This window comes from Ahaetulla prasina, chromosome 8 (genome assembly GCF_028640845.1).
Source record: "Ahaetulla prasina isolate Xishuangbanna chromosome 8, ASM2864084v1, whole genome shotgun sequence".
NCBI lineage: Eukaryota > Metazoa > Chordata > Lepidosauria > Squamata > Colubridae > Ahaetulla > Ahaetulla prasina.
The window spans coordinates 35986267-36001262 of NC_080546.1; the positions used below are offsets into that span (position 1 = coordinate 35986267).

The window sequence follows — 14996 nt, forward strand, 5'->3', positions numbered from 1 at the left end:
ATGAAGATTTAATATGATTTGCTTGTTCTTTATATTTATTTATTTAATTTATTTTTATTTATTTATTTGTCAAGCATATATAAGATAAGAGGTAAAAGTATAAACATAATTTGAATACATGAAAAGAGTAAGAGTAAAAAGGAATATAAGGACAGGGACAGTAGGCATGCTGGTGCACTTATGCATGCCCCTACAGACCTCTTAGGAATGGGGTGAGGTCAACAGTAGACAGTTTAAGGTTAAAGTTTGGGGGGTTTGGAGAAGAAACCACAGAGTCAGGTAATGCATTCCTGGCATTGACCACTCTGTTACTAAAGTTATATTTTCTGCAATCGGGTTTGGAGCTGTTTACCTTGAGTTTGTATCTATTATTCGCTTGTGTATTGTTGTGATTGAAGCTGAAGTAGTCATTGACAGGTAGGACATTATAGCAGATAATTTTATGTACTACGCTTAGGTCAGACCAAAGTCGGCATAGTTGTCTAAGCCAAAATTTGAAGTCTGGTGGCATAAAATATTTTATTGCGGATAGAGGAATGGAGGACTCGTAGAATATTTCTGGACTCTCTCAATTGTACTGATGTCCGATATGTAGTGCGGGTTCCAGACAGATGAGCTGTACTTGAGAATTGGTCTAGCAAATGTTTTGTATGTTTTGTAGTACAATATTATCAGAGAAGAAGCTACACAAGATTAGGTTAACAACTCTTAATGCCTTTTTGGCAATGTTGTTACAGTTGGCGTTGGCACTTAGATCTTTAGAAATGAGTACTCCAAGGTCCTTGACAGGGTGAAGGTCATCTACAAAGTCATGTCCATCTAATTTGTATTGTATGTTTTGATTTTTTTTTGCCAATGTGCAAGACAGAGCATTTGTTAGTTGAAATTATTGAGATTTGTATATGTTTTATGGCTTAACATAATGTATGAACTATGGTTTGTTCTATAAACTCTAACAGTACTATATGTAGACCTAGTTATAGGTTCTGAATGAAAACAAGTGACTCACAATCATTTAAACCAGTCTCCAATCAGATGCTTTGCAGAGGAAATTCCATAACCTCTTTCTGGACATTGAAGTCTGAGCACCTGAATAGTTCAGATTCATCTGAAGGGCATCAGGTTTGGTACTCCAGATGACAAAGGGAGAAATATTAAACCTTTTCAGATGTTCATATATTGTGTAGAATACCTACACAAATATAAGCTGATTCTAAACAAATAAACAAACAAAACCAAAGGGGTAAGTTTAAACTGTATTGAAAATATGTTGATGTCATAATTGACTTGTGTAATGTTTCTCATTCTCATCAGCTGATATCGATGAAATGAAGATATGTTATGCCTTGAAAGAACGTGAAAATGCTACGAGCGATATCTTCTATTTTTCAGTTGAAGATAATGGTAAGATTTTCTATTTTTTACAATTGTTCAGTAGGTTTAAAGTGGTGTGCACATGAATATTGGCATTACATATTGTGAATTTGTTTTAATTCAGGCTGCACAAAATACATTCGTGTACTAAAACTATGCTTTTTTAAAACATAAGTCCTTTTGTATTCAAAGATATTGAAACTCATATCATATATACAAGATTACACAATAATTGGAAATTACAATTCGATTTGGCTTGGTATAGATACATTATTACATGTGTTCCTTGCAACTCCGTCTCATCTCTATAGCAGGAGGGGTTCACTATTTTTCTTGCTAAGAGAAGGCTGGTGCTCTAAATGTTGTTCTAGTAGTTGCAATCTTAAAATTAGTCATGACAAAGAAAGGGGGAGCACAAGAAAGCTCATTTTAGGACTATGCAGTATTCCAGATTTGATTCCAAAAAGTGGTTCAGGCTACCAGGGGTGCACATCTCTTTGCATGTCTTTAAAGCAGCCACTTATTTTCTCAGCCAACTATAAAGGGTAGATATATGATCCTGGAGGAATTGTATCTGTTTTAAAAACTTGCAGACAGGGACTAGCAACATTCATACTACCTGTGTATTCTGAGGAACCTCAAATACAAAAATGCTGCACTGTCATTACACAATCAATATAACTACTTCCAATATATTTAATCATTTCCACTGCTGTCCTTTTAAAATCATGATTTTGTGAAAATTTTTGGAAGATGGGGAAAACTGTATCTAAGACATGGGGTAGGCAGAGACAGAAATGAAGATTCAGATCTACAGTTTCCAAGTTTTAAGAGCATTTTTTCTAATCTTTTAATAAATATATGATTGAGGAAAGAAAACTATGGGATAATATCTGAAAATAATCGTGTATATTATAATCACTTGATGAGACTAAAATCGTGGCATATATAATTGTTTAGCATTTTAATCTGTATTTGGCTATACCAGACAGTATAGAATAGTCATCCCACAACAACCCCAAACACACCTCCAAAACAACCACTGCCTTGCTAAAGAAGCTGAGGGTAAAGGTGATGGACTGGCCAAGCATGTCTCCAGACCTAAAGCCTATTGAGCATCTGTGGGGCATCCTGAAACGGAAGGTAGAGGTGCGCAAGGTCTCTAATATTCACTAGCTCCATGACGTTTTCATGGAGGAGTGGAAGAGGACTCCATGGCAACCTGTGAAGCTCTGGTGAACTCTATGCCCAAGAGAGTTAAGGCAGTGCTGGAAAATAATGGTGGCCACACAAAATATTGATGCTTTGGGTCCCATTTGGACATTATCACTTAGGAGTGTTCTCACTTTTGTTGCCAGCAGTTTAGACATTAATGGCTGTGTGTTGCTTTATATTGAGGGGACAGCACATTTACACTGTTATACAAGCTGTATACTTTACTTTACATACAAGTATCATTTCTTCAGTGTTGTCACATGAAAAGATATATTTAAATATTTACAAAATGTGAGGGGGTGTACTTACTTCTGTGATATACTGTATAAGGATATAACATAGGAAGAGCTATATTAGAATAGTCCGAAGTCTATTTTGTTCTCCATTCTGTTCTCACTTTAGCCTTTAATATCCAATGGAGTAAGTGATAATTTGAGATGTATCACATTCACCATGCAAACCAGTCTCCAGTCCTAACCACATCAGGATTGATTTTGTTTAGATCCAGTAGAATTTCTTTTCATTTAAAAATGCATAAGGTTGTGATAAAAAATATATACAGTATTTTTTTAAAAAGCTGTTATGAGCTGCAGTTTTTCTGATTTATCAGTAAACTCTTTAATGATTACAATGATCGCAGGCTTTATTACTATCCCTAGATTTTAAAAGAAAAGTCATGCTTTGATAATTTTGCTTTCAGGCAAAAATATTCTTATGAAACAATGTACAATGAAATATTAATTGGACTTGAAATTTCTTATTTGGAGAATGTTTGCATTACACTCAATATTTCAAAAAACAGCACAAAGATGTGGCACCTTGTTACATTCCAAAATATATTCTATATATGTTTGTGTTTTCTGAAAACCATATGAGATAGTAGCTGTTTAAATTTAATGCTGGATTTCTGTTAAGCAAAAAATATTTACTAACTTGTTTGAAATTCATATGTACTAAAGATATATAAGATGATTATGGTCTTTTTTATGCACTTAGTATATGAACTTAAAGGGATGCAGTGGTTCAGTGGCTAAGACGCTGAGCTTGTCAATCGAAAGGTCAGCAGTTCAGTGGTTTGAATCCCTAGTGCCGTGTAAAGGGGTGAGTTCCTGTTACTTGTCCCAGCTTCTGCCATCCTAGCAATTCAAAAGCACGTAAAAAAATGCAAGTAGAAAAATAGGGACCACCTTTATTGGGAAGGTAACAGCATTCTGTGCGCCTTTGGCGTTTAATCATGCCAACCATATGGCCATGGAGATGTCTTCGGATAGCGCTGGCTCTTCGGCTTTGAAACGGAGATGAGCACTGTCCCCTAGAGTCAGGAACGACTAACACATATGTGCAAGGGGAACCTTTACCTTTACCTTTTTATATGGACTTAGTATAAGTGGCACTATCTTTGTAGTAAACAGTGATTGATTTCGTAACATACAATCATGTACCAAAGATGAAAAGCTAATAGCTGAGGTTATATAGAATAAAGTCACATGCATTCATCAGAAGTTTTTTAATGGATCTGAGATTAATGAAGGTAATAGATAATGTGACACTGAAGCTGCTAATAGGTGATAATTGGTTTTAAAAGTTGTATGATTAAATGTAATATGATGTTCGGGTTTACTGGCAGAGTAGGAAGGGAATGCCCTCAGGTGCATTATTTTTAATTACAATAGATAATGCAAATCTATTTGTATATTGCATAGGTGCATAATAATTAATGTACAAACATAAATCTTGTGGAATAGAGGTTGAGTAACCAGGAGGATACATTTAGCTTTCGAAAGAAGTCACAGAGAGACTTGAAATAATGAATTATGATAATATCTTGCATAGTAATTCTTCTAATAATCAAAAATATGGGATAAGTGAGGCAGAGATCTTCATTTAAGTTAGTTAATTAATACATTTATACCAGACGTGGGTTTCAGCAGGTTCTGACCAGTTCTGGAAAACTGGTAGCGGAACTTTTGAGTATTTCAGAGAACCAGTAAATACCACCTCTGATTGACCCCGCCCCCATCTAGTCTCTGCCTCCCGAGTCCCAGCTGATCAGAAGAGAATGGAGATTTTGCAGTAACCTTCCCCTGGAGTGGGGAGGGAATGGAGATTTTACAGTATCCTTCCCCTGCCATGTCCACAAAACTACTCCCACAAAGCCATGCAACACCCACCAAGCCACACCCATAGAACTGGTAGTAAAAAATTTTGAAACCCACCACTGATTTATACAGTATGTATGTATACAGTATGTATACAGTATACAGTACTGTATGGCCATTCATCTCATATATATGACTCTGGATTAGTAAGATATATTGGTTACAATAAATTCTGTAGGGGCTGCAGTGGTTACCAGAACTGCAAGGAATTGCAATAACTTTATACCCATGTGCTCTCTCGATCTTTCTTACACACACACACACAGACACACACACACTCAGAATTACTGGGAAGAAACTTTGGGAAATGAATAAACAGGAAGAAATAGCTTATCTATTGTTTTCTTCTGCTCTCAGTAATAAACGGTGATTAGAAATAAATGAAAGAAACACATCTAAAGATGTGGACTTTTTTTTAAAAGTTTCAAAGTGCCTGATATCTGTATGTGATTGTATCACATCAATGAAACAATCTCCACCCTCCCAGAGAACAAGGAGAGAGTGATGTGGAGAAAATGTATTTGAAGATGTACTATTTGAGCACCTATTCATTATTTGATAAATTAAGAGAAGTATAGTCCCCAAGGCTGAACCGTTGGGCATTCCTTTAAAGCAGTATCTATGTGTATCGTCCCCTCCCTCACAAGAAACCCATTTCAGAGTATGAGGATATTTGGAGCAGGGATAAGAATGTAGCTGTGGCATTGGAGCTAGATATATACTGCTGTGGCTTCTATTTCATTAGAGCATGGGTGTCAAACGTACAGCGCTACATTGCTATCATGTGACGTTTCACAACATTTGCCCCATTCATGGCGCTGGGGTGGGCGTGGCCTGCATGTGATGCATCTGGCCCACGGGCCACCAGTTTGACTTCCCTGCATTAGAGTGACCAATGATATGAGCAAATACCTAAATAAGGCTGGGAGAGCAGGACAGCCAGGTGGCCACTTATACCAGGGTGATCACACTTTGGCAAATTTACTTGTTCATTTTCTAAATCCAGATTTAACAGGTTCACTCTTAGAAACAGAAGGTGAGCTTATATCATATTGATCTATGAAATCTAGTTGTACTAGATGGCAATAAATAAGATTTCTTTGACCAGTCACATAATGTCTATGCCCTACCCAGCAGGTGGCACCTTAAAACCTTTGATCATTTTACAGTTTGGAAGGATCCTCCTTTTTAAAATGTTTCTAGTTACAGTCACCAATAATGTTGTGATAGTATTAATGGCTTGTAACATGCACTCCTACTAATAACAATGAAAGGAAAGTATTGAACACAAGCCAAGAGAAACAAAATAGATGGAAAGTATCATTAAGCTTCTGCTGTAACAGGTGAAATAAAATACCAAATAGAATGATTTATTTCAGTAAGACAAAGAATATTCTATTTAGAATTATTAAGATTGCCGGGAAAAATATCAACAACCTCAAATATGCAGATGATACCACTCTAATGGCAGAAAGCGAAGAGGAACTAAAAAGCCTCTTGATGCGGGTGAAGGAGGAGAGTGCAAAAGTTGGCTTGAAACTCAACATTAAGAAAACTAAGATCATGGCATTTGGCACTCTCAATTCCTGGCAGATAGATGGGGAAGAAATGGAGGTAGTGACAGATTTTATTTTCCTGGGCTCCAAGATTACCGCAGATGGGGACTGCAGCCAAGAAATTAAAAGATGCTTACTCCTGGGGAGGAAAGCTATGGCAAATCTAGACAGCATCCTAAAAAGCAGAAACATCACCCTGCCAACAAAAGTACGTATAGTTGGACCATAAGAAAAGATGGGCGCCAAAGAATTGAGGCCTTTGAACTCTGGTGCTGGAGAAGACTCCTGCAAGTCCCTTGGACTGCAAGGCGAACAAACAAGTCAGTCCTAGAGGAGATCAACCCTGACTGCTCTTTAGGAGGCCAGATCCTGAAGATGAAACTGAAATACTTTGGCCACCTAATGAGAAGGAAGGACTCACTGGAGAAGAGCCTAATGCTGGGAAAGATTGAGGGCAAAAGAAGAAAGGGACGACAGAGAATGAAGTGGCTGGATGGAGTCACTGAAGCAGTAGGCGTGAGCTTAAATGGATTCCAGAGGATGGTAGAGGACAAGAAGGCCTGGAGGAATGTTGTCCATGGGGTCACGATGGGTCGGACACGACTTTACAACTAACAACAACAACATTTAGAATTATAGAATATTTCATATATTAATAATAACTATTACACAAACAAATCAGTTTTGGGTATTCCAGTGATATGAAAAATATATACTTGTGGTTTTCTGGGTCATGGTTTTGTACCATGAAGAAAGTAATATTTGGCAAGCTTAGTGCCTAGAATTAATTTAAAATACTGCTAACTATATTTACAAATCAGAACAATAGGACATCATGCTTAGCTTTTTTGTTGCTTCAATTTATTGTCTTTTATAAGTTGATTTGTATCTTGTTTTAAACTTTGATAAAAAACTGAAATAATTGTATAAAAATCTTCTAATGAATAGCAAAATACAGGTAGCCCAGAAGTTCATTTAGTGACTGTTCAAAATTACGATAGCAATGAAAAAAGCGACTTATGACCGTTTTTCACATATGACCTTTGCAGCATTCCCATGATCATGTGATCAAATTTCAGATGCTTGGCACCTGGTTCCTACTTACGACCATTGCTGTGTCCCAAGGTCATGTGATCACCTTTTGTGACTTTCTGAAAAGCAAAGTCAATGGGGAAGCCAGATTAATTTAACAACCAGGTTACTAACTTATCAACTGAAGTGATTCCCTTTACAACTGTGGCAAGAGAGGTCGTAATAAAACTCATTTAACATATGGCTTACTTAGCAACAGAAATTTTGGACTCAGATGTGGTTGTAAATTGAGAACAAACTGTATTTATTGGCATAATAATTAGTGTTGCATTCTTCTATTAGGTAAATTAGCAGAGTTTTCTGGGAACTGATACAGCTTTTCTATAATTCACAAACCAGGAACATAAACCATCTGTAATCTTCTCCTTTTGAAAATCTATTCACTTAAAATTTTAATGTATTTTTTATTTTGCTTGCTTTAAAAAGGTTGTAAAGTATGTTGAAATAAGTGCATTGTAAACAATGAAAATTTCCAAAATGTAAACCTTATAAGGAAAATAGTTTTAGAGGTTTACTTAACAGAACTATAAACAAAGATGAAATAATCTCCTTTTATTATATATCTCCAGTCATGTTTAAGAAATAGAATACTTTGCTGTAATTCACATAATGGATTTTCACAGAAAGATGTCTGTGAGGGTTCTGGATTTTATTTTTTTTTACTTAGAGCTTTGTGGGCTACATTAGAATTTTCAATTTCATATTGAAAATTAGTATTTTTCATTAAATAATAATTTAATAATTTAATCTTTCTGAATCCTCTAACTAGCCGTCATGTCAACTAAGCTATGCATGTCATGATATTTAACTTACACAATATGAATTACCCTTACAACTGGGAGAAAAACACAGAGAAGGTGAATGCCAAAGAAATGACTAATAATCATTATCGAACTAAAAAGTGGTTTATTTGTTTGTTCACCATAGTGAAGAAGCTGTTCCAAATACATGTGCATAGAATGTATGAATGCATGAGTGCATTGCCAGCTCAATGATATAATATATGGCACCCTTAGGCCTTAGATATTTATTGTTTTTAAAATGATTCAGAAGGAGAGGCAGTATTGTGATACCTTGACCTTTGGCTACTCAGCCTTAGTCTAAAGCCCTGCTTGTATATATGTATATTTTATTTATTTATTTATTTATTAATCAAACTTATATACCGCACCATCTCCCGTAGGACTCAGGGCGGTTCACAGGCATATTAAAACAATATAATAAATAAGCATTAAAACCCAGTTAAAACTAGATATTATCATGGCCTGATCACTAAAACAGTAAAAACCAATAAAAACCCCATTAAAATTTGCTAAAACATTTTATCTTAGGCTAGCCCAGCGCGCTGAAATAATAGAGTCTTCAGTTCACGTCTGAAGGTCTGGAGGTCGGGGAGTTGTCGTAATCCTGGAGGAAGCTCGTTCCACAGGGCTGGTGCCGCCACAGAAGGCCCTCCCCCTGGGGGCCGCCAACCTACATTGTTTGGTCGACGGCACCCTGAGGAGGCCCACTCTGTGGGAGCGCACAGGTTGTTGGGAGGCAATCGGCGGCAGAAGGCGGTCTCGAAGGTATCCCGGTCCTAAGCCATGGAGCGCTTTAAAGGTGGTAACCAAGACCTTGAATTGCACCCGGAAGACTACCGGTAGCCAGTGTAGGCCGCGCAGGATGGGTGTTATATGGGAGCAACGCGGTGCTCCCTCTATCACCTGCGCGGCCACATTCTGGACTAACTGGAGCCTCCGGTTTATGCAGATATGTGTGTGTGTGTGTGTGTATATGTGTGTTTTCTGTTTGTATAAGCTGTACTTCCTAGTTCATTATCACTTCTCATTTTAAAAAAATATACTTGTGCCTAATTTACTGTTAGTTGAGCTAATAATTATTATGTGAATATCCAGTCTAATATAGTATAAATATAATTAATTAATGTATTCTTTTACATACTTTCAGGTTATCTTGAGGCCCCCAGGGTCCATAGGATTTGGGATTTATTTGTTTGCTAAGATCTTCATATAGGTCTAGTGTAAATACGCAGAATGTCTTTTTGCCATAAATTCACTTGAAATATATTGTTCATATATCTTTCCCATATACTGTACACTTTATTTTGTAACATAAATTTTAATATTTTCCATTTATGGAATTCATGTACAGCTTTCCAGATACCTATTCAGAAACATCATTAAACCAGTGAGTGATGATAACAATTAATATTTTAATTCTTAATAGCCATTTCTGCACTGGTAACTCATAGCATTTCCCAACATCATTTTATTTCATCAATTGCACTGTAAAAGATCCCCCTCATTCCTATTATATTTGTTCAGTGTTTGGTAGATGATTCGGCCATTTTGGTCTCACCATTTTGATGCATAATTCTATATTTCTGTCTTTCTATAAATATAAAATATGAAAATATAAAATACTTTCTATGGATAATGGTTGTTAGCTAGGTATACAAGTTTCAGTTTCTCATGTTTGAATCCATGTCGAGTCTATTTCTAGTTACCTCTGTAGAAAAAAAACCCAGTTTCTTCTAATTAACACATTAGATATTGCCAAGTGGTATTAGTCTTTCAAGTAGTTATGGCAAATCAATTCTCTGATTTTGTACAAGTACTGTGGGTTTAGGAGAATGTACGAGACTATTGTACTGATGGCCACCCAAAAATATATTAGATTCAAGAGGTTTTATAGTTTTAAGAGAAAATATTCACCACTTGCACATTAACTTTATTATCATAAAATTCTCTATGATAGAGACCAGATTATTTTATTCATATACTATATATATATTGCATTAATTAATATCACAATTTCTGTCCTTTATCAAAGTAGACATGGGGAAAGGATTTTATTTAATAGTTCAGAAGCACAGAGATTAAAGAAACAGCACATTGTCCCATTCAGGAACATTTTCTTTGAATTTAAAATAATTGTGTTGTGATATAGTTTACTGTAAAAATTTTCTGATTTCCACATAACCCTTTTAATAGTTATACCGAATAAGAGTTTTCCAATATTCTGTCTACACCACGGGTGGGCTGCTGGGGGTTCGCAGGGATTTGGGAGAACCTCTAGCTAAGATACTGTACAGTTCAGAGAACCCCCAAATCCCACCCCTGGCTGGCCCCACCCACCCCACCCCTCCCAGGACCCCCCATGCGGCCCATTTTGGATGCAGGTAAGTGCAGGGCACGCGCCAAGGCTCGGGGAGGGAGAAAAATTGGCCTACTGGAAGTTCAGGAAGAGAGGGTCTCCAGAGCCTGGAGAGGCCATTTTCTCCCTCCTGGAGGCTCGAGGAAAGGCTCCAGAGGCCAGGGATGGCAAAAATGTCCCCCCACAGTAGGCCACGCCCACCTTGGCCACGCCCACCCAGCACCTGGGCAGAGAACCCCTTGCTAAAAATTTGGAAGTCCACTTCTGGTCTACACTTTTTAGTTTGTATTTCTACTGCTTCCTCCTGACAGAAAAAAAGTTTTTTTTCTGAAGGATCCAAATTCCCTTAGAAAAAGCATTTAATCTGGAAGTAGTAAAACTTATCCAGGAATCCAACATTGTAAGAATGTTAAGAATTATGGGCATTGAAAATCAGCACCTGGGTTTATAGAAGCAGATTATAGGATTAACAGATTAACATTACATACAGACTCTGAGATACCACTTCAAGATTCAAAATATAGTTATGACTTTCTCAGAATGGAAATGCAAAACTATGGTAAAATGAATTAATTATGATCCAAATTCTTTAGGGTTGCCTAAGCATTCCAAAAATTATAAATCATATTGCTAGAAAGGAATGTAGATAATTTTTACCAAATTGTCTTGCCTCCACAATATCACAACTATTCTGTTCCTAGAATAGGATCACAACTAGTCTAATCCTTTGGGATAGATTTGGGAAGACATGGATAGGGGAACACCAGTTCCATCAGAATACCATCATGGTATTCTTTCACTTAATCAAATGTATTTCATTAGAGAAAACCAATCCGTGGCCAGTGAGTTTTCAGGGACTAATTTAATCAACGAATAAATAAGTTCACATTATTATAACATGATAACATGAGAGAAATCTATAAAGAATGCCTAGTAAACAAGATATGTCCCCTTCTTAAATTAGCAACAGGACAATTTTAAAATGTAGTGTTTGTGAGATAATTACATCAGTTATGTTTTAAGGATAAGGTTTCTCAGTATTGGAGTATATAATTGCTTGGGAAAAATAATAATAATAATAATAACAGAGTTGGAAGAGACCTTGGAGGTCTTCTAGTCCAACCCTCTGCCCAGGCAGGAAACCCTGCAACATTTCAGACAAATGGTTATCCAACATATTCTTAAAAATTTCCAGTGTTGGAGCATTTACAACTTCTGCAGGCAAGTTGTTCCACTGATTAATTGTTCTAACTGTCAGGAAATTTCTCCTTAGTTCTAAGTTGCATCTCTCCTTGATTAGTTTCCACCCATTGCTTCTTGTTCTACCCTCAGGTGCTTTGGAGAATAGTTTGACTCCCTCTTCTTTGTGGCAACCCCTGAGATATTGGAACACTGCTATCATGTCTCCCCTAGTCCTTCTTTTCATTGAACTAGACATACCGAGTTCCTGCAACCGTTCTTCATATGTTTTAGCCTCCAGTCCCCTAATCATCTTTGTTGCTCTTCTCTGCACTCTTTCTAGAGTCTCAACATCTTTTTTACATCGTGGCGACCAAAAGTGAATGTAGTATTCCAAGTGTGGCCTTACCAAGGCATTATAAAGTGGCACTAACACTTCACGTGATCTTGATTCTATCCCTCTGTTTATGCAGCCCAGAACTGTGTTGGCTTTTTTGGCAGCTGCTGCACACTGCTGGCTCATATCTAAATGGTTGTCCACTAGGACTCCAAGATCCCTCTCACAGTTACTACTATTGAGCAAGGTACCACATATCCGGTATCTGTGCTTTTTGTTTTTTTGGCCTAAATGAAGAACCTTACTTTTTTCACTGTTGAATTTCATTTTGTTAGATAGCGCCCAATGTTCTAGTCTGTCAAGATCTTTCTGTAACTTGACCCTATTTCTGGAGTGTTGGCTATTCCTGCCAGCTTGGTGTCATCTGCAAATTTGATGAATTGCCCATCTATCCCCTCGTCCAAGTCATTGATGAAGATGTTGAAGAGTACTGGGCCTAATAATGGGAGACATCATAGTAATATATTATATTTTAATCCTGTATGAATATTTTAAGTCTAGTGTAGCTTTAAAGTGATAATGAGAGTAATAATTTAGAAGGCACGATGATTCCAGAGTATTTCTTAGGAGCAGAATATATATTTATATATGTTAAGTATATCATAAAAGTAAGTTAGAGTTTGACTACTCATGTTAGAAATGTTGTAAATAAAGGCTTTATTTATAAAATAAAATTAGGACTGCCAACAGTGGGTACACTGTGGAAAAACATAATGAAAAGCGAAAAAGTTTCCACATTTGGACAAGAGGTAGAATTGGAAGTGTGTAGATGAAGAGGTTACGGATGGGAGTACTGAATTCTGGTGAACCGGTCCGAACCAAGGGCAATCCACCATTGAGTCAGACCTTACGAAAATGAAAGCTGGGGTGATAATGACAAAACTATTGGCTCAAACTAGCCTTTTTTCCTCTTGATCTTGCCCCATTAATATGTGGAATGGTTTTAGTCCAAATGGGAAAAGGTAATGGCAACTAAAATTTCATCCTTGGATTTCCCTCCAGGTCTACTACTCAGTATGGGATAGGATCGGGGCAGTCATGAAATGGCATTTTGCAAACACAGAGCACCATTTCAGTCTAGCCAGGTGCCCAACCTTTAATGCCAGTGAATCCAACAGGTACTTTGCCTTCCCTATGACATACTTAAGTAACCTCTTAAGTACTTAACAACTCAAAGGCCTTTACTCTGGCATGATATCATACCTTCCACTGAGCTGTCCTTGACGGCTAATACAGGAAAATTCGTTACCCAAAGAGATAATGTTCCTGTGACTCTGGACACAGGAAACAACGGAGCATGTACTTCTCCAGTGCCCATAATACAGAGACATTCATACTAGCCTCTTCTCACCATTATTTCACAAATTTCACAGGACAATTCTATACTTCTCTGCTACTCCCTGCTGCCGCATATAATGTTGTTGGGTTCTGCACAGTAATACTTAAAATCCATAAATTGATAATGTGTGTCATAACCTGGTCTTAATGAGCCTATAGTTTATCATTCTAGAGTGCTCTATGCTGTTTTATTTTTATTTATTTTATTTATTTGTCAAACACAACAATATATATAAGTATAAGCATGAAATAACCATACGAATTGGATACAACCAAAGGGAACATTAGGACAGGAACGGTAGGCACGCTGGTGCTCTTATGCACGCCCCTTACAGACCTGTTAGGAATGGGGTAAGGTCAACAGTAGATAGTCTTTGGTTAAAGCTACTGTGCTAGTGTTCTGTCCCCCCACCTCAGTCCGGGAGGCATGAGAAATGACTCAATTGGCCGGCAATTGAGTCCACGGCAGCTATCAGCTCTGGCAGCAACCCAACGAGCATCTGCCAAGGTTTTTCTGTTATCTTTCTTGATGTCGGCATGTCAACCAGGAAGTCAGGAATAAACAGCACTTCAGCTCAAGTTCTCTCCAGGCAGTTTGATTTGTTCGTCACGAAGCAGTATAGCAGCCTCTCCTGCTTTTATACCCTGTTGGTGTGGCTCCATGACTCAGCACTTTCTAGGCCTGCCCCACCCCTGCTTCTGTTGTTCCCGCCTCTCTTGTCTACGAAACCTGGGATCTAACCAGGACTGATTGTCTTCAGCTGGGTCTGGAAGCATTTCCTGGGCAAGGGGAGATACAGGAGACAGAGGCCTCATCACCTCTTCCACCTGGCCTGCCTCTGGCTCCTGGAGCTGAGCCAGAGAAGCTGGCCCTGCAGAAGGGAGCCCTGACGGCCCTTCCCCCTCACTCTCTGAGTCACTCTCTGGCAGGGGACCAGGCCCAGGGGTGGGGGGGACTGGAGCCACAACAGCTAGGTTTGGTCTTCTATATACTAACCTTTATGTTTCCCTTTGTTGTTGTTGTTGTTAGTTGCGAAGTCGTGTCCGATCCATTGTGACCCCATGGACAACGTTCCTCCCGGTCTTCCTGTCCTCTACCATCCTCTTGAGTCCATTTAAACTCATGCCTATTGCTTCAGTGACTCCATCCAGCCACCTCGTTCTCTGTCATCCCATTCTTCTTTTGCCCTCAATCTTTCCCAGCATTAGGCTCTTCTCCAGTGAGTCCTTCTTTCTCATTAGGTGGCCAAAGTATTTCAGTTTCATCTTCAGAATCTGGCCCCCTAAAGAGCAGTCGGGGTTGATCTCCTCTAGGACTGACTTGTTTGTTCGCCTTACAGTCCAAGGGACTTGCAGGAGTCTTCTCCAGCACTAGAGTTCAAAGGCCTCAATTCTTTGGCGCCCAGCTTTTCTTATGGTCCAACTATACGTACTTTTGTTGGCAGGGTGATGTCTCTGCTTTTTAGTATGCTGTCTAGATTTGCCATAGCTTTCCTCCCCAGGAGCAAGCATCTTTTAATTTCTTGG

At 38.1% G+C, this 14996-nt stretch overlaps 1 protein-coding gene across 1 annotated transcript in view; it reads left to right on the forward strand.

The window, feature by feature from the left end:
- FREM3 (FRAS1 related extracellular matrix 3) overlaps positions 1-14996 on the forward strand; it is a 99162-nt gene that overhangs the window by 11140 nt on the left and 73026 nt on the right. Inside the window, exon 2 of the mRNA XM_058192506.1 lies at positions 1315-1404. Within this exon, the coding sequence (XP_058048489.1) occupies positions 1315-1404 (90 nt within the window). The remainder of the gene's footprint in view (positions 1-1314; positions 1405-14996) is intronic.